At 41.1% G+C, this 19,766-nt stretch overlaps 1 protein-coding gene across 1 annotated transcript; it reads right to left on the bottom strand.

Annotated features, from left to right (window-relative positions):
• Positions 1-1,569: 1,569 nt before the first annotated feature.
• Positions 1,570-19,554, bottom strand: LOC145402820 (sorting nexin-13-like). Its single transcript, XM_080274727.1, has 19 exons — positions 19,483-19,554; positions 18,918-19,129; positions 18,146-18,357; positions 17,202-17,374; positions 16,383-16,496; positions 15,216-15,348; positions 13,499-13,660; positions 12,334-12,524; positions 10,860-11,014; positions 10,479-10,593; positions 7,006-7,116; positions 6,570-6,705; positions 5,688-5,830; positions 4,951-5,166; positions 4,256-4,450; positions 2,960-3,174; positions 2,336-2,448; positions 2,044-2,209; positions 1,570-1,645 (listed from the first exon to the last, which is right to left on the bottom strand). The coding sequence occupies exons 1-19, from the start codon at positions 19,537-19,539 to the stop codon at positions 1,570-1,572; spliced, it is 2,895 nt and encodes a 964-aa protein (XP_080130853.1). The 5' UTR covers positions 19,540-19,554.
• Positions 19,555-19,766: the final 212 nt, after the last annotated feature.

The raw sequence follows: 19,766 nt of genomic DNA, 5'->3' as shown, positions 1-19,766 counted from the left end.
GATGAATCCCCTCCCCCCCTCCATACTCCTGGATATGCCCCTGTTGGATATCGTATTTTGTTTGTGGCTCACACAGTTACCCCGCTACAAACAAGACACATTGATTTTTAGAACTTTTCACCTCCACCTCACTGAATGAAACGTTTTTCTTCCACTCATTCTTTCCTAGGCATTTTTTTTTCCTTGGGCTTTTCTTTTCTTCCTTCAAGCATATCTTTCTGTCTTTCATATGCATTTCTTCCTCCTCCCCTCCTTTTTACTTACTCTAGTCAGGCAACCATTTCTTCGTCTATTTCTTTCTTTTTCGGGCATTTTTACCTTCTCGTGACTCTCTTCCTTGTCCCTCTTCTCACTCCTTACTACCATCATCCCTTCGTTTCCCCAAAAATGCCACAGTAGTTAAACAATCCCATCAAACACACACACACACACACACACACACACACACACACACACACACACACACACACACACACACACACACACACACACACACACACACACACACACACACACACACACATCGCATTCACAACTAGAGGCGGCATCCCTAATAAACCACAGTCTCAATAATCTCACATGCTTCAGTCAACAACACATCTTGATCATTGGTCCTATGGAAGATAGCTCGGAGATAGCTCAACAAAGTAGCCCACAAGTGGTAAGGTGATTAAAAAAAAAAAAAAAAAAAAAAAAAAAAAAAGGGGAAGAAAGAAAGAAAAAGAAAATAAGTAAAATGAAAAACTCACCCCCATTTGTCAGAAAAAATGAGACTCAATTACGCTCACACAGGGGCGCACCCAGGGATTTTCTAAGGAGGGGGGCCCGTAGTGAGGTGAGGTCAGGTAATCCGATAATTACTGGGAGGTCATATGCAGGTTTAGAGTCAGAGAGCTGCTGGCTCATGTGTTACTGTTTGTTTGTACTTGCCAATTTTTCATGTTTTGCTGTTATTGAAATAAATATATATAAATTTTTAAAGGACCCAGAGAGCTAAGGGGAGGGCCCGGGCCCGGGGCCCCTCCCCCCTGGGTGCGCCCCTGTGCTCACGTACGGCAAGGTCAGGTTTGATGTGGATTAAGTGACACTGAACTGGATACAACACAGCTTAGGTCAGCATTGTTTAGGTGAAAATAAGCTTGTTTAAATAAAGCTAAGTTGGGTCAAAATAGGCTAATTTAGGTTCAATTAGGTTAGATCTGGTACAGTACAAGACTGCTTTGCTATAGTTAGGTTAGGTTATGCTAAGTTAGGTTAGGACTGAATACATTAAGTTAGCTTAACTTACGCTAAGTTATGTGAGACTTAGTTAGGCCTAATTAGGATGAGTGAGGTTGAACTGGCTACAGGGCAACTTAAACTAGGTCAGGTTGGATTAGCTTGGAATCAGGAAGAATCAATTAAATTGTGACAAGTTAGGGGGTTTGGTGAGATTTGCCTTAAAGACATATCACAATAGTTTGAAAGAGTTGATGAGATTAGATCACAAGCGTCACATTAAACCCGCTAGGTGGGGCATCCGATAATTTTGTTGGCTGAAGAGAGTGAGCTATTCCGAGAGTGGCATAATCACCGATCCGTGCGGCCCCTTCTCGAGTGAGGGGCATTTCTGGCGGCAATACGAGCAGACCCAGTGTGCAGTGACCTGGGGGAAGTGTATATATTTAAAGTACGACTCACTGCCACTGTCATCACCATCATTATCACCATTATCATCATCATTATCATCATCATCATCATCAGGTTCATCTTTTCTTGCAACTCAACATTTATGACGGGGTGATGACAATCTCAGGTCATTAGTGTAAAAAGAGTAGCTATAGCAAAATCAGCTATTCAACCTGACTATAATTGGCCATAAACTGGGCTCAAATGGGTTAAGGAGCTTCATTAGGCTTGAAAATGTACTTCTGTATAGTCATGAAGAAGTGCTATGGAAAAGATGTAAAGTCACAGTACTGTCTAATTCTACCACTGAGATACAGGGAATAAGCTATAAAGGAACAAAAATCTCTGCATGCTAAGAAAGACAAAACTACCAACCTGAGCAATGGTGGGATTTGCCGCTGGTTGGCCAACAGTGACTCGATGATGCCCTCCAGCAGCACATACACCAGCCTCTTGTTTAGCGAAGTCCACTGCACAGTGTCATATACACCCAGTACACCACGCGCCGTTGTCTGGCTCCCTAATATGGCCTTTAGCTCATCTGGGGTCACAAATGGCAAGATGAACAACAAATAATGCTAATATACAATTATTATTATTATTATCATTATTATTTATTTGTTTTTATAAGCACTTAACGAACTAACTTAAGCCATTCTATGCTCACCTGATATACTAGCTAACATTGAGGTTCGGGCGGCCACTCTTGTTCTCATCTTGATGTTGTCATCTCTTTCTGGCAGGGGCGTCACTAATACCCCATTTGGCCACAATGACTCTCTGGCAAGGTAAAACACAGCTGGATGACTGCAGATTGTGTTAAGTAAATTTTGGTTTGGTGTGACCATCAGGATGGCTAATATAACCTAACTGAAACCCTTCATATCTTGGAAAAGTTGCCACAGTCTATTTGGAGAATAATATCAGACAGTGGAAATCCTGTAACAATAAATACTGTATGTACTATTCTTGTTTTCATTATACAATGTCTCTTTATTTAGTCATCTGGACTTTGACATGAGAGAGCTTTGGTCTTACCTAATGTACAGATTTTTTTTTTTTTTTTATATACAAAAATATGCCTGGTAACTTCCCATGATGCCAAACTTCTCTGTCTGCTCAATGTCACATAATGAGCACACACTCCTCTACTTCACCACAAATTTACAATCCATAATATATTACAATAACTTCAATGATCTTTAGCACTACACTAACACTTATCTCTGATGCCATCCTACCAAACCTAAATTACAACCCAGTACCAAACTGCAACAAACTGTACACTCACTTGAAGGTCTTGACGTAATCAGCCACCTGCTCTGGGGACGTAATAAATGCAACATAGTCGACGATCCTCCTGTTGACGATATCCCCAAACATGGCCTTCAAGATCTGCCGCAGGAACAGCATGATACGTCGCCGGAACCATTGGTCTTTGCTCCGCAGGTCAAACACTTCATCCATCAGAAGCAGAAGAATGCGCAGGGGGATGTTCTCATCGCCCTGTGGTGTATGGTATGTGTATGATTATTCTGTCTCTATCAACCAATCCTTTACTGTTCTATCTTGCAGCACAGGGTTTGGCTACTAATTCTAATTAATGAATGCAAGAGTGAATATCGACAAGAACTACCAAGGAGCTCGTCAATCTCGTTTTCAATGTCTAGACTAAGTTTCTGGCCATTCCTTCCAGGTTTAGGGCATCTGGCTATACAGAGAAAGATAAAATTAGTCCTGGGGGGCAGGGAGAAAGATTACTATCCATATATTTTCTGCATACTGTAAAAGACAACTAAAAAAGGTGGGAGTAGTGGAAAGGAAAACCCCCATCCTCCAATGGTGTATGAATGTGGGAAGGATCTAGAAAAAGGAAGAGGAAAGCACAAAAGTAGGAGTAACAGAACTATTAACTGAGCAACCACTTACTTGAACTCCCACATCATAAGCAATTATAATCTGTTCATATGAAACTGACCTACAATTGCCATCTCTTCATCTTAAATGCTGAGCTGTAACAAGAGAATACTGTAATGACAGAAAATGTGATATGAGGAGGACGTACAACCGTACTACAGTGTACTGTATTTTTCAGCCACTGAGCTATGGGAAAAAGCTGTAAAATCACAAAAATTTCTGCTACGTTAAGATACACAAACTATGGTGACTCCTCTTTACATGTTAAGGATGTGTTCCATTATATAAGAACTTTTTTCACACAACTGGAAATGTAAACTGAGGGAAAATGAAGCTTCATGGGTATTCAAAACAAGTTTAATACACAGTCTTCCTGTATGAATTTAATTGCAAAAATAATACATTAAAAAATGGTTGTACATAATGAGGTAACAGCAGGAGCCAATCCATTTTTACCTCCCCTTAAGGTGTACTGTCTCAAGGTTACGATACTGTTGTCTGGTACATTTATGGGTAGATCACTAGCCTACTTCCCCCAGTGGCTATATAACTGAAGAACCTCCAATCACATTATGGGAATCATCTCTATGCAATGTTGTCACTCTGAATCAGGTGTTCTAACCACTAAACCACCCAAAATCAAGGACGTACAATATAACCAGCCACCCACCTCAATATCAAATGAGCCTCTGTGAGCATAATCGGCAGTTGCAGTAAATCTGGGGTGTGTGGGCTTGACAAACCTGCGGTATATGCCGTCCACCATGCCATCGACTGTATTGAGCACTGTGTCAGGCATGGAGCGCACTGCCTTACTCATGCTGTGCACTCCAAGCTTAATGGGGGCCACTAAGTTGTCTTCAACCTTGAGAACAGACAGGGCAGTGTAAGAAACAAAACATAAATACCTAACACATTCACTCTTCCTCTCTGATACCCTTCTCTTCAGCACATATATAACATACCTACCCATCTTCTCTGTTATCCTTCTCTTCAGCACATAACACACTTAGCCATCTTCTCTGTTATCTTTCTCCTCACCACATAACTCACATAAAACATCTAATCTTTATCTCTGCTATACTTTTCTTTCTAACCTTTATCTCTGCTATACTTTTCTTCAATCAACTGAAATTATGAATATTTATATGCTCACACATAATACACTTGACAAGTCCAGCCTTTTACTTACTATCCTTGTGCTTATTCCTGTAGACTATTCTAGAGTTAACTGAAGGGCATAACCTAACCTAACCTGAAAGCACAATCTGACATGACCTAACTGACCTGACCTAACCTAACTTAGCCTAACCTAAACTAAACTAACCCAACATAACCAAAATAGCACATATTGACAGTTCCCACCTTCTTGGCCAGGTTCTGCTCTTTGGCCAGGTATGAGGTCTGGTCAAGGAAGCGCTGTATGGCCTCCTGCAGCCCGGGGTGGGACTGCAGCTTGGCTGGGGCGAGGATGGTCTGCAGCCAGTCGTTCAGCTCTGTCTTGCGCTTCTCCAGGAACCACGCAGCAAGGTTGTTCAGCATCCTCTTGCTTGGAAACGAAACTGATGCTAGATCCTGGAACTGACGGAAACCAGCAACAATGGTGATGATAGCCATAGTAATAATAATAATAATCATCATCATCATCATCATCATCTAATTCTGTGCTGCCTCATGAGAAGCATAGCAGCCCAGGGCTAGGCAAGTTGGTCCTGCAATCAAAGATGAGAGTGACCAGCCTCACTCATCCTGAGTGGCATTTCGAGAGCAACAAGCCCCAACCATCCCTTAAATATGAAATGACACAGGCTCAATCCTGTTGAACCACTTTAATTTGGTTATATGATTACCACCCAGCATAGTAAGTGGTTTCCTGGTGTAATAATAATATTGGTGCTTCCCTGGCAACCAGGTAGCAAGGTTGTTTAGCATCCTCTTGTTCAGATATGACACAAAAAGACTGATACACAGACAGACAAACAGAGAGACAAAGATGTATAGATAGATAAAGATAGGTAGACAAAAATATGGCTAGATGAAGAAAGATACAGTAGACAGAAAGACAAACAAGTACAACAAGCCAAGCCGACAGCACTACCGACCTTGGATATAATGGAGAGGTGAAAGTCATAGAACTCCGAGTATCGTCTGAACACATGCCAGAGTTCCTCCTGGCCTGTGGCATCCTTGCGCATCACACTCACGATGTAGATGGCGTGAGATTTGTTGCCATCACGTACAATTTCTGCGTCACAGGGAGTGCAAAAAAAACATTATACTACGCTGATATACTGTATATATATATAAAAACACTGATTCCCTCACAATGACAATACAGTTTTTTAGTTGCATGAGGCATGACCCAGAAACAAAGAAAGTGAAAGCACAAAACTATGAGGTTTATCAAACAGTATGTCCCATGAATCCATCCATCCATTTATCATCCAATCCCATCCCTCCACCCATCTATCATCCAATCTCATCCCTCCATCCATCATCCAATCCTACCTATCCATCTGTTCATCTATCATCCAATCCTATCCATCCATCCATCCATTCATCCACCATTCAATTCTATCCATCCATCCATCCATCATCCAGTTCTTTATTACCCCATCAGGTAATAAAAGGATTGGATGATGGACTGGGTTGTTCCCTCCAGACACTAGAGGTGAGTGTGGAAGTTGCTTGGCCTTGAGCAACATTACATGAGCAATAAACCCCAACTTCCGCTCAGATGTCAACCCCTAAGGCAACATCTGGTTGGAGCACCTTATCCCATCTACAGTAAGTCTATCCAAATGCATGATTACCACCCAACAAAATAAATGGTCTCCTGGGATACATCCCATTTGACCCGTCACTCGCTGTAAAGGTACTTGAAAGCAGTACTACATCATATGAGTGGAAGGTGGACACTTCTGGTTACTATTAGGGGTTAATTCTTCACCATTAAAAAAAAAAAAAAAAAAAATCTGCTTTACCTGTGTCTATGATCTTTGCTGTGAGTGTGTAAGGCTTGGATGAGAGGCTGGGTGAGCGTGTGTGGCAGGGTGAGGGATGGAGGGAGGGGCCACCAGGCTGTGGTGACTGTGCACGGGATGACCCTCGTGACACACTCTGAAACAGTCATCATTGTCATCATCATCACCACTGTCATTATCACCACCTTCACAATTATCTTTATCATCAGCAGCATCATTATCATCATCACAATGACATCCATTTGTAAATTCCTGTTGCTACTTGACAATTTTGTTCAGCTTAGGAAAGTCACCTTGTACTGAAAGGATTAATGGAGCCTTAATCTACTATAACTCCTACTTTTGTTTTGTTTTGTTTCGTTTATAAAGGCTCCAACATACTTGCATGTGTCAGCCTTGGTCACCAAATGGTGGTTCTTTACACCGTTAACTGTACCTTGAGGTGGTTGTCGCCGGAGTGTGCTGAGTGACTGGATGCAACTGAGAGAGAATCAGCTGACAGTCCTCCAGTCACCGGCGCCTGGCTTGGCGCCTCAACCTCATCACCCTAGAGGGAGGGGGGGGGGGATGATATATGTGTCAGCAATAAGTATAACCTCTTGTATCCAACCATGTTTTTTTTCTCTCTCTCTCTTGCAATCTACAGACAGTTATATTCAGCTTAGGACTACCTTTTCTGTAAAGCAATAAGGTGAAAAGAATCATCATTAGTCAATCCCATATATCACTCAATCAGCAGTATAATCACTTAGACAACACATCATCATCCAGTCCCACTTCTACCATGGGATCCTCAAACAAGAAAAGGAAAAGGAAAGAAAAGCAATTACAGTGTATTATGCTTCCACAAATACTGTACAGGATATTATTTAATAACATACAAGCATCAGTATATCCTTGACCAAAGATCAACTAACAACAAATTATGGAAAACAATATCAACCATCCACATACCTACACACTTCCCCTACCACTCCCACCAACCCACGACGCCACATTGAACCATGTCTGAACAGCTCCCAGCAAGAGGAAGCAGACAGACAATCTATCAAATTCTTATGCATCTTTTAACCATAAACACACAACAACACAAAATGGAGTAATTATGATAAAAATCCAAAAGATGAAACAAAACACAAACATGCCTTCAAGTTTCTAAACAACAAATTCAACTAATAATTAACCCCTAAACAATGGCTGACAACTTAATTATTTTAATCTGGTTATCACCCTTTTTCTGTCCTGTTCTCTATTGCAAGACTTGACTGATACTCTCAGTCATGCATGTATGAACAATTCAATTCTGGAGATGTCTTCCTCAGTCTGTATTTCCCTCTGCTTATGACCTCACAATCATTTAAAAGCACTGTGTCCAAGCATCTTGCAATGAATGGATCTTGAATTTGGCTATCTGAGTTTTTCTTGGAAAAACAACTTCTCTGCTGACTTTTAGCCTCTGGTTCCGTATTCTTTGCAAGAAAAAAAAAAAATTACTTGCTACACAGAAACCTGTCATCCAGGGGTTAACTATATCATCCCCACAATCCACTCTCCAATAATTTTTTATAAGTCATAATCTCTCCTTCTATCTGACTTTGAACATGGATTTTGAGCCAAATATTCAGCCACCAAACAAATTTCTAAGCTGACTCAACTTACCTCAGATAGGTTCAAAAGGAATCAGTCACCATTAAGAATCATATTACCAGCAACAGACATGGTATGCAAAGCTTTCAACACAGTACAGAGATCAACAAACTTGGTAGACAAGTTGCAGTATTCACACAAAACCAAAGATTCAATGTTAGTGTACTCACCAGCAGCTTTCCACAAGGCTCAGCTTTGTCACCACTCTTCAACCTCTTCCTACATGATCTTCACACCTACCCCACCTTTTGCAACAATCTTCATCTATGCAACTTGTCACTAACTTCACAGCACTTCAAAACTCATCAAAAGAGCATATATAAACACAGAACATATATATACATCTATCCATCCGTCCATCATCATCATCTAATCACAGGAATAATAATAACATAACTGTTATTTCCAGTCAAAGACCAAATGATCAAGAGAAGAACAGTTAGTCTCTATAGCACAGGATCCAACTCACCCATGCAATTATATACTACATGACTCCCGGCCAGAAAGAAACAATTAACAAAAATCTACACTATACTGAGTGCCTTTAAACCCTCTCTCCTTCCCCACCAAACACTGCATTACACAAACACAACCACATAAAGAGTCACCTCAGAGATCCAAAACCTTCAGCAAAACAGCATCTCCTGTGAACCTTATCATACTAGTCATCGCACACCAAAGTCCTTTCTCTGAGGAATACAGTCCTGGTGAGGCACACCTCCGCACAGTGGCACCAATACAACCAAGTGGCTCTACTGCTTAGTTATACAAATGTTCCTCAACTTCCTCCCTATTCCCTGAAAGGAGGATGGTGGACTGTAGAAAGGCAACTTTAGCCTGCAGTGCACCATCTCATTTAGATACTCCTGGGGCCATGACAACAAGTGACGCACATTCACCAAGTCAGACCATGATGTGACCACCATCCTTCTCTACTTCAGTACCAACACAATACACTAATCACAGTCATTCAACACAGCCCTCATTGTAATACACCACCTCACACCACAACCCACTCACTCACCATACACTCCTCAATCTCATAATACAGACAAACCTTCAACATAATGTCAACAAAAGGTAACTCAGAGCACCCAGCTGAAGCGGCCAGACTCTCGCAGCCCAATGAGATTGCGTCAGCCAGACGTGCCTGAGACCACAGTAACAACATCAGTGTTAGTACAAATGGATCTCAATGATATCATGCACAGTGCGTCAAACCAAATTTCTGTAGATAAAAAATAAATATATAAATAATAAATAAACAAATAAATAAATAAGTAATGTTCCTTTTGGAACACAAAGGAACCCAAGGCCTGGTTATCACAGTCCACATCATTTCAGGATGCAAACCAACATCAATTAAATAGTAAATGCTGTACACTCTGTAATACTATCACTAATATTACTGTATATTGTACTGAATAAATTATTAACAGCAATATCATTCCCTTTTGAGATACAAGTCTATGACAAGCTAAAATACTCTCCAGAGCAATTATGCATCATTACTGGTTCTTTTCATGAGATACAACCCTGTAGTACTAACGGTTTAAGAATCTCCCTAGCAACATTTCCTATGCAATCTAGTTTGTACATAAGGGCTCCTTGGAGTTACTCATATTGTACCAAAATTGAAACAGAAAAAACAGAGGAGAGAACATGGAATTTTGGACACAGGACACCTTTGCAGTTCCTCTGAGGAGCACCTCATATTATTTTTATGACACTGCTCTGAGGAGGAACTCTGAAAGTACCATGGGTAAAAAAAAAATTAATTGTCTTAGCCCCATTTCCTCAGTTTATTGAGTTTGGCTGGTTCAAAGTTGCTCCACAGAGCTCCTCACATTTCCCTTTAGATTCTCTTGAATGTAATATGAAACTTTTCAACTTGAACATACTTTACACAAATATCATTAACAAGAACATAATGTGCCGTATGAAGACGCAGACTTGTGAGGAATGTGCACCACAATGCTTCCTAAGCTACTGTATGTGATTAAAACTGAGTGAGTGATGGTGTCAGTAAGTCTCTAACTGATGATGGTTATTTAAGGAACACCTATACCTGTTGGGTGTGATCTGTCAGCATCCAACATTACAGAAAAATGTCAGCAGGGCTGCAGGAAGGTCATATATATGCTATCATCATCACAGGCAGGCTTTAAAAAATTTATATATTGCAGGCTTGTTTACACCTTTGTGATCAGTTTTAATAATATGGTCTTCAGCTCTGTCGTTATTATATGTATTGTGACTCACCTGCTCAAGGGAGTTGAAGCTGACATCATCCAGTGAGTGAGAGTCTTCCTCGTCTGACCTCGTCACGTCCTTTAATAAGTCCAGTTCTGCCAACAGTCGGATGTACCACACGGACCTAACAAATGGAATACAGTAGTAGGTTATCACCATTATCATTATCGTCATAACCATAATGTGTTTCTCATGCTTGCAAGGGGTGAAGCCAATATAAAACATGAATCCATGATCTCTCAAGGATAAAGATGAATACAAACCTTACTATGGTACGGCCAGTTACCTCACTCAGACACTCTCTTTGCCATTCTGTTCTCTCTCATTTTCTCCCCATCTCCATACCACCTCAGTCTCATATACATAAACCCATAATTTGTTAAGTCTGACCTTCTAAACGCTGGCAGGAAAAGGTCTTCCTCCTGAAGGGTGGTAAACAATGCTGTCTGCACCTCGTCAAACCAGTTCTCAGCCACCTTCTCAGACCGGATGCGCAGAATCAGCCGCTTCACAATGCTGTCATCCATCACCACTCTGGGACTGGCCTTTAGCGAAAATGAAGGATAACATGAAAGCAGGTGGTTTGGAGTGGTGTTTGAGTAACAATTAAAAAAAATAAAGCAGAATAAGGGAAAGTGGCTCCAAGTGGTATCAAGGTGTAAAAAATACATAAATGAAATAAAATAACATTATGGGGGGTTCTCAGAGTAGAGTGAAGGAGAAGTGATAAGTGGTGGAAAAGGGTCTGACTGTCATAATTATCTGCTATGGCCATCAGATGGACTCTATGACCAGGTGCCTTACAATAACCCATTCAGACCCAAAAGTTCTCCTGCACTAAGAACAAGCATCTGGTGGCAGCCAAAATAAATTATAAAGCTGAAATGGATCTTAACAGGATAAGTACACTAACTGGTGTACAGTACTACCAAACTGTGAGGCAATACCATACCTCGGAAATTAAAGACAGTGGATAATTTTTTTTCCGGTATGCATATTTAAAAAAACATCTTTCTTCCTCATGCTAAAAAAAATATATGTAGGTCAGCAGGTTTTCAAACTGATAAGAATAACACAAGATCTGCATCATCATCATCATCATCATCTAATCCTGCATTGCCCCATGAGGAGAATACGAGCCCAGGGCTAGGCAAGTTGGTCCGGTGTACAGGAAACCATTTGCCTTGTCACTCAGTGTAGAGTCACCCACAGACAGAAGAAAGAGGAAACAAAGAAGGAAAGACAGACAGAATGGGAAAAAAGGAATGAAGGAAGGAAGAGAGGAAAGGACAGCCACCCGAGAGCAGTGCTACATCGAGTGAGTGGATGGTGAGCGCCCCTACCTGTTACTTTGCAAATATTTTAGTATTTATGAGTATTTATGTTACTGTACATGGAGGCATAAAATCCAGGCATCTCAGTACTCTTTGGAATGGACAAGTATTGAAGGCTTTCAGCTTTTTTTTTTTTTTTTTTTTTTTTTTAATATAGATAAGAGATGGGGGATGATAATTTGGTGCAGAAAGTGAAAAGTGTTAATGTTGGGGGTAGGGCTGCAAGAGGCAGACCTAAAAAGACCTGGGATGAGGTCACTGAGTGTGACCTCAGGGATAAGGAACTGAATAGGGAAGCTGAAGCTGCCAGAGATCAAGCAGCATGGACAGCTGCCATTAGGTTACCAGGGCTGACGCATGCAAACATGTTGCAGCCTTCAAAAACAATATGAAATGAAACGCTAAAGAGGTGGAGTACTAATACCTGGATCTTCTATGATTCACCCTGTAGTACCTATATTACTTAACCTTCAATAAGTATTACTGTATTTCATCTCCACCTTGGCTCAAAGTTTATGAAATAAACTTACTTTTTCTGAGAGATACTGCTCATAAATCATTTCAGCCTCTTCCTTGTGTGAGGACAGGTCATGTGCTGAAAAGTGGTCATGGCAGAGGTCTGGCATGGTGTTCCCACCCCCCTGAACCCCCGCTTCTTCCAGGTGCTGCAGACGCTCCAGTTCCAGTGCACACAGGCGTTCACTCACAGTTGTTCTCCAGCCTAACAATTGGGAGGATGTACGGTATACATTAACCTTCTCCGTATGTGTGGTTGTCTTCCCTAAAATGAATATTACCCGCAGACAAATATTTACAAAACTGATTCCATTCCATATTACCTTCTACAGGGTGTAAATTAGACCAGTCCCTAACCTCTAAGCAGCATTATGTAATCATTAACCCAAGTATCCCTCAAACTTAGATCCATAATAGCCACATTTAGAGGTGATGCCTTTACCTAATTATCCACTAGTAGTCCACTAGTTGATTAGTACACATAATTCATCATCATCATCATCATCATCATCATCATCATCAACACGACATACATCAAATATACCATATGCAGTAAACTCTCAATTATCGGTCGCTGCAATATCTGACGCTGCTGGCTTGGCTCTGTTAACGAAACATCTGGTGAAATTATGCAATATCCAGCGCCGAAATGAGATGTATTCAGCGGTTCTAAGCAATATTCAGCATTGAGGTGTATCAATCAGCTTGTAAACAGTAGCCGACCAGTACCGTATTACTGTACTGTATCATTATTGTATTTTATGCTTAATGTTCATTTTTTACACATGGGAAAGTTTTTACAATAGAGGTCTGAGATGGATGGTAACACAACATCCAGCTCGACACCGAATATTGAATCGATCGGGGTTACTATGCAATATTTGGCATTTTGCTTTAACTGACATAGGGCTTGCCTGCATTATGCCGGATAATTGATAGTTTACTCTTGACACTCTCTCTGAACGTGTATATATATGTGCAATGATAAGCCAAGGTGGAAGAATTATACCCAGATTTGGAAAAGGGGTTTGATGGGAAGAGACAACAGTTTTGGTCTGACTTGGACTCCTGCACCTTCCCAATATTGTACACACTTTTTCAAATACAGGTATCATTCTTTCACCTGAACAAGTCACAGCACAATGATAGCAGACCCAATAATCCAAGGAGCACACTAACACTCAATGTTGTGGTAGAGCCTGATGTAGTGCTGGGCATTGACTGAACCCATGTAGCTGAGGAAGTGGTCAAGGGTGAGGCTGTTCTTGAGGATGGCTTCAAGGGGCAGCTGGAAGAGTTTGCCGCGTGCCACCTGCTGGTAGTCTAGGCTCACTGGTACACCTGGCACCAGGGGGGTGGTTAGCACTCATATGCCTCTCAACTATTGCAACTTATATTTCCTAACTACATTACCAACACAAACTATCAAAATTTTTAGCCTTAGCCATCACAACTTATAACATATTTCCTAACTACATTACCAACACAAACTATCAAAATTTTTAGCCTTAGCCATCACAACTTATAACATATTTCCTAACTATATTACCAACACAAACTATCAAAATTTTTAGCCTTAGTCATCACAACTTATGTATCCTAACTACATCATGAACAGAAACTATCAAATAAACTTTTTCCATCCCACACACAATCCCAGTAACCACCTATCTATCTAAAACAAGACACCTTAATCCTGTAAGCGGTGGCCACAAATGAACCACTTCCATGTCACCCTGTCCTCTGCCAACAGGCTGCCCATTCTGCAACTCATACCTTCCTTTCTCATATACTTCACCCAATTCTTCCACCCCATCCTGTCTAATCCTCCCTCCTCCACCTCACTCACATACACTCTCCCAGTCAGTCTCTCATTCTCCATTTTCTCCCAGTAATAACAATCTTCATTTTTATTAATCCACTTGGCCATAACAACAGGATTGATCTAATCCATCTACTGCCACACAAACAAGGAGCTGAAAGACTTGTTAAATTTTTATTTACTTCTACTACCCATTTCTATCCTCTATCATTTCTCTGACTTCTTTAACCCCTTAAGTACTGTACTATGTACAACGATCGTTGTTTTCCGAGCTTGGTATGTAAAGTCCTATGTCCCATGATCATAGCAATATTACACAAAACTGGAGAGCTGTAACCCCGCCTCTTTTATGATGCAAATGGTACCTAGCCAATGGAAACTAAGAGATCTGGTGGTGGGAGGCACGATCCAGCCCCCTCGCCGAGTGTGGGAACCCCCACCCCCAGGCCATCTCTCCACCTCCCTCTGCCCCATGTATCCTGCCTTCTGCATCCCCTCCCACCCAAACTCTCCCCCATTACCCCTCTAGACAGTATTGGCTGTGTGTGGCAGGCATATTTACCTCCTTCCTCCCCCCTCCTGATGCCCCCCCACACACTCACTGTACCTCCCTATTCCCCTTTATATCTCAAGGATGTTCCATTCTCCCTCATAGCAAGGAGTGACTTTTTTTTTTTTTTTTTGACTGTCAATTGTGCGGTAACCATTAGACATATGTGAGTGATATATACTTTTCTGGTGTGTAAAATCAAATTCTTCATATGTATAAGACCAAAATTTACTTTGGTGCAATTTTTTTTCTCTCTCTATAAGCAAGGGGTAACAATTTTTATTTCTGACATTCTTTGACGGTCGATATTGTGGTAACCATTAGTCATATGAGAGTGAAATGTACATTTTCAGTTGAGTAAATTCAAGCTCTCGAAATCTGTAAGAAAATTTTTTACATTGGTGAAAGCTGAAAAATTGGACCCTTTTTGCAGTTGCAGGGATAGGCAGGCACGGAGACTTGTGTATTTAAGGGGTTAACATCCATACCTCAACAGAACTGTTCTATGACTCTCTCTCTCTCACCCATAGAGTCAGTCTCAGAACCCTTGTCAATCCTGTTGATTCTGTTATCGATGACTCGCTTTATGAACTCCAAGCTGCCCAGTTGCTGCTTCACCTCGTTTCCTTCCTCTCTCCCACCAGAATCCCTTGAACGCTGAAACACCACAACAACAGTGTCAAAAATCAGTGTCAAAATGAGAAATGGGAGTCAGAGTCTATCTATCTATCCATTTATCTACAGGCAGACGGCTTAATTTCTTAATGGGTGGCCACAACAAACCCCCTCCATGTTGTCCTGTCTTCTGCCATTTAGCTGCCCTCTCCCCAACTCACACCCCACCTCTCTGATATACATATCTCCACTCCATACCTCCATCTCATCCTCAGTCTCCCCCTCCTCCTCAACCAGACTCACATACACTCTTCTTGTCAGTCTTTCACCCTCCATCCTCTCCACATTCATTCTCAATTCTCAGCTTCTCACTTAATATACATTTACAACTAAGTCCCTGTCATAACTAGTACTTATATATTTTTTTCCGAAAGGACAAGGACATGCATAATCTTCCCACTGCTGAAGAGGGATGCCTTCATGTGGTGGCACTGATATAACCAAGTTCCTCTGCTCCCTGGTTATATAAACATCCCTCAGATCCACTCCCCCCCCCCACACCTCCCCATCCCCTGAAAGGAGGATGGTGGACAGCAAAAGGGGAATTTCAGCCTGCAGTCCACTGGATTTATGTTCAGATGAGCCTGGGATTGGAACTAACACTACTGCTTTTACCATACTTCATGCAAAAACAAATCTTACCCTGTTACAAGAAAATTATCATGTTACAGTATTTTCATTTATGGGAAGAATGAAGACAATAAAACAAAGAAATTTTCCATATCTTGATCATCCTGCAAAAGCATATCCCTGTTACAACAGAGGATTGACCATAAGTTGTCTATGAATCTGGCCGCTGGTATGTCACATGAGTTTATCCACCGTTAACCCCTTCAACACGAGACGACTTTCCTACAGTGAATAAAACTGTTAAAAAGAAGCAAGCAAAAAACAAGCTAATGCATAATCATAGTGAAGAAGGTAACATTCTCGGCTTCATCTCGCAGGAATAAACAAAATAAAACTATCACTCCACTCCACAAGAACATAAACAAAATGAAACCTGCCAAACGTACCAAGTTAGTCATCTCCTTCATGACAAGACTCCTCACTGCCTCCAGCTCCTCTAGATTGCTGGTGGTTTTGATCACACTCACAAACAGTTCACTGGTGATTGGGATGTCCGTGCACTGCCGATAAAAACATCCATGTTATAATACCTTGGCTTTAGGTTTGGTTAGGTTAGGCTGAGCTGAGTTTGGTTGGGTTGGACTGAACTGGTATGGAATGGTATGGTATGGTAAAGTATGGTATGGTATGGTATGGTATGGTATGGTAAAGTATGGTATGGTATGGTATGGTATGGTATGGTGTGGTATGGTATGGTATGGTATGGTATAGTATGGTATGGCATGGCATGGTATGGTATGGACAGGACTGGACTGGTCTGATAAGGTATGGTATGGAATGGTATGGTACAGTATGGTACGGACTGGAATAGCCTAGACTGGACTGGCTTTGCACTGTTTTGTTTGGCTTGATTTCATTTGATTAACTTAGTCTGTTGTGTTGTGTTGTGTTAGGTATATCCCTCTTACACTCATCTTGGGTACTGTTACCCACAACATTTCTTAACTTTAGGGTATCTTATATAGCACTATGGACAGTACTGACACAAATTTTTCTTTTAATGACATATCAAAGGGCTTAAGGAAGAGCAATGAACCTAATTAGTCATCGAACATAAATGAAACATAAATATTTTCTAAACCTGATATTCTGGGATCAAACTATGATTTTTGGAATTTCAACTCAACCACACACACCACTGCCCAAATATATGATACTGTACTGAAGAGTAACCCAATCACTGAATCAGGCAATTCTCAACTCACTGCCCAGATGATAAGTGTGTTGATGTAGTCAGGGTCTGAGATGCGTGATACGAGGGGCAGCACAACGGATGATACGAGCAGTTCAACTCCTGCTGAGAGCAAGGGTGCATTGCTGAAGTCCTCAGCTGGCAGAATGTAGTACAGGATGATCTCAGCTAGGTCACTTAAGTAGTCTGTTGAGAAGGAAAGTAAGCTTCTGTTATAAGTCTGGCTACTACCTGTTTTATGTCCTTTTGCATGAGTGATGTGGAGGCGCAACAGAGAAAAAGAGTACTAATGCACTAGCTGGCATTTTTAAGAAACATAAGACATTATTATTATTATTATTATTATTGTTATCCTATCTATTTATCTATCTATCTATTGCCAGATGCCATAATCCCACATTGGGAGGCCGTTTGAGTTACTTGTTTTATGAGGAGGGGGCGGGGACACTGACCCTCCACCAACCCACTTGCTGACACATAGGGAACATGTATGTGTAGGTTATATACCGTACTTAACACCTGGCACTGTAAATTATTTCCTGGCTTACAGGAAACCATTATGCTTGCCACCCAATGAAAAGCCACCTCAAAAGGAAAGACGTGTAATAAAAAGTGACAGGAATGATGGGAGAAATAGGAAGAGGAGGGCAGACAGAAAAACAATGATAAAGGTGAAGGAAGAAGTAGGCAACAATACATCAAGTGAGTGGATGACGGCTGCCACAACCTACCACCAACAGTATTAATATCCTTAATATTATATTTACAGTATCACAACTCTTACATTACTTCATTTTTGGTCAGATCATAGAATGCACCACAGTAATGCCTGCACATGGAAATTAGGCCTGATTACAATACTGAATGATGAAACTCTGAATGGCCTTTGTTGGGCCAGTATAAAATAGCCACAATGCTTCATTAAATAAGGGTATGATTTTAAACATGTTCCCTCACCTTTCTCAGCATCCGGCTTGAGACAAACTTCATCACGGCAAATATCCCGTTCTTTTTCTGCCTCCTTCTCAAAGAACTGGTCTATTAACTCCTCCCCAGTTGCCACCTTCCCTCTCACGGATAATCGTGCTTCTCGGAACAATCGCAGATGACCGGCGATGTCATCAACGAGCCGTGTTGTAAGGTAGCTCACCCAGTCCATACTCTTACACCTGCAATATAATATGACACAAAATTATTTTGAACCAGTTCACCATGATGTTGTACAATCAACTTCACATATAAGTACTACAAGGAATGGTGAGTTGAGGATCTTATGCAGCACCAGTGTATTTATTTACACCTCATGTCTACTGTGGTCTGATGTGGTCGTAACAAGCTTGTTCCAACACAGCATATGTAAGATGTAAACAAATAAACAGTGACACAGAAGCCCTCCAATACGCAACCCTACATACAGTAGTACTCGTATGTGATGGGCAGCTGCACTTTTTATCTTATTCTTGCTAATTTAAGACGGTTATATTCAGCTTAAGTGAGTATTTCTGGAACATCATCAACCCCCTCACTTAAAACTCTCGTGAGCTTAATAAAACTGTCTGGAGGTTGCGAAAATAAAAAGTATGGAACATGATGTTATCTATTTCAAGGTGTTTCACAGCATCAAAAACACTGTAGCATAACTCAGTATTATCATCATCAATGGTCTCTAAATGTAAGGGAAAAGTTAACTGGATAGTTCATTATGAGCAAAGATTTATTCAGTACCCACCTATTTGCAAGCACAACCATGGACTGCTGTATGGTGCGCTGGAGTTGAGAGATGAAGGACTGGTGATGAGAGAGGTTGTTGTACCATGAGAGCACAAAGTCTCGCACCACCAGCGACACCACACCCTGTAGCTGTTCGTCAATCAGGCTGGATCCACTCACTCGACGGTCCTGCCGCTCGATGCTGCTGCTTAGCTGAATACAGCTGACCACCTAGGAGCAGGGAGCAGGTGTCAAGAGTGTGTACTGTGGCTTAGGTTAGGCTATGAGATGCTACTAGATTTGACATATTAATTCAGTGACTTCTTATTTTAAAATTGGTCATGTGAATGATGAACGAACAAAATAAGCTAATGTCAGATTAAATGACTAACTACTGAAATGGCTGATTAACAGCCGACTGGTTCACTGACTCTAAAGGGGTATAACTTATTCAATGACCATTTAAAAAATTATACAGAATTTTGTTCAACATTCTGCTGATAAATTATCTGACTTTTTTCTTTTCCTACTCGTGCATCCTATATACCCCACTAAACAAAACACACACACACACACACACACACCTTGTCATGCTGGTCTCTGGGTATGGGTAAGTGAGCACGGTGTATGTTCAGCCACATCTCCTCGCTCTCCCCCAGGCTGCACCATCGCACTGCCACCACCCATCTGTGATACATACAGCATGTAATTACCAATGATGAGAAATGAGGAAAATGTAGATCATGAACTATATTCTTTTTGCTTTAACCTGACTTAAAACTGCCATCTTCCCATCCTGAACAGTGACTTGTAAGGACAGAGTAACACTAGAATACAGTACAATGCCAGTCATGAAGAAATGCTAAAG

The sequence above is a fragment of the Coenobita brevimanus genome, chromosome 59 (assembly GCF_032717465.1).
Source record: "Coenobita brevimanus isolate Jiangsu-jjx chromosome 59, ASM3271746v2, whole genome shotgun sequence".
NCBI classification, from domain to species: domain Eukaryota; kingdom Metazoa; phylum Arthropoda; class Malacostraca; order Decapoda; family Coenobitidae; genus Coenobita; species Coenobita brevimanus.
This window is presented reverse-complemented; position numbering and strand designations above follow the sequence as displayed.

What these genes read in the sequence shown, in the direction of transcription:
- LOC145402820 (XM_080274727.1), bottom strand. Translation starts at nt 19,539, where the DNA reads ATGTGGCTGAACATACACCGTGCTCACTTACCCATACCCAGAGACCAG. An exon ending in TTCCTGCCAGCGTTTAGAAG is followed by an intron (nt 10,594 to 10,859) that starts GTCAGACTTAAC and finishes TCCATTTGTTAG; the next exon opens with GTCCGTGTGGTACATCCGAC. An exon ending in GAGGCTCATTTGATATTGAG is followed by an intron (nt 3,175 to 4,255) that starts GTGGGTGGCTGG and finishes CATACACCACAG; the next exon opens with GGCGATGAGAACATCCCCCT.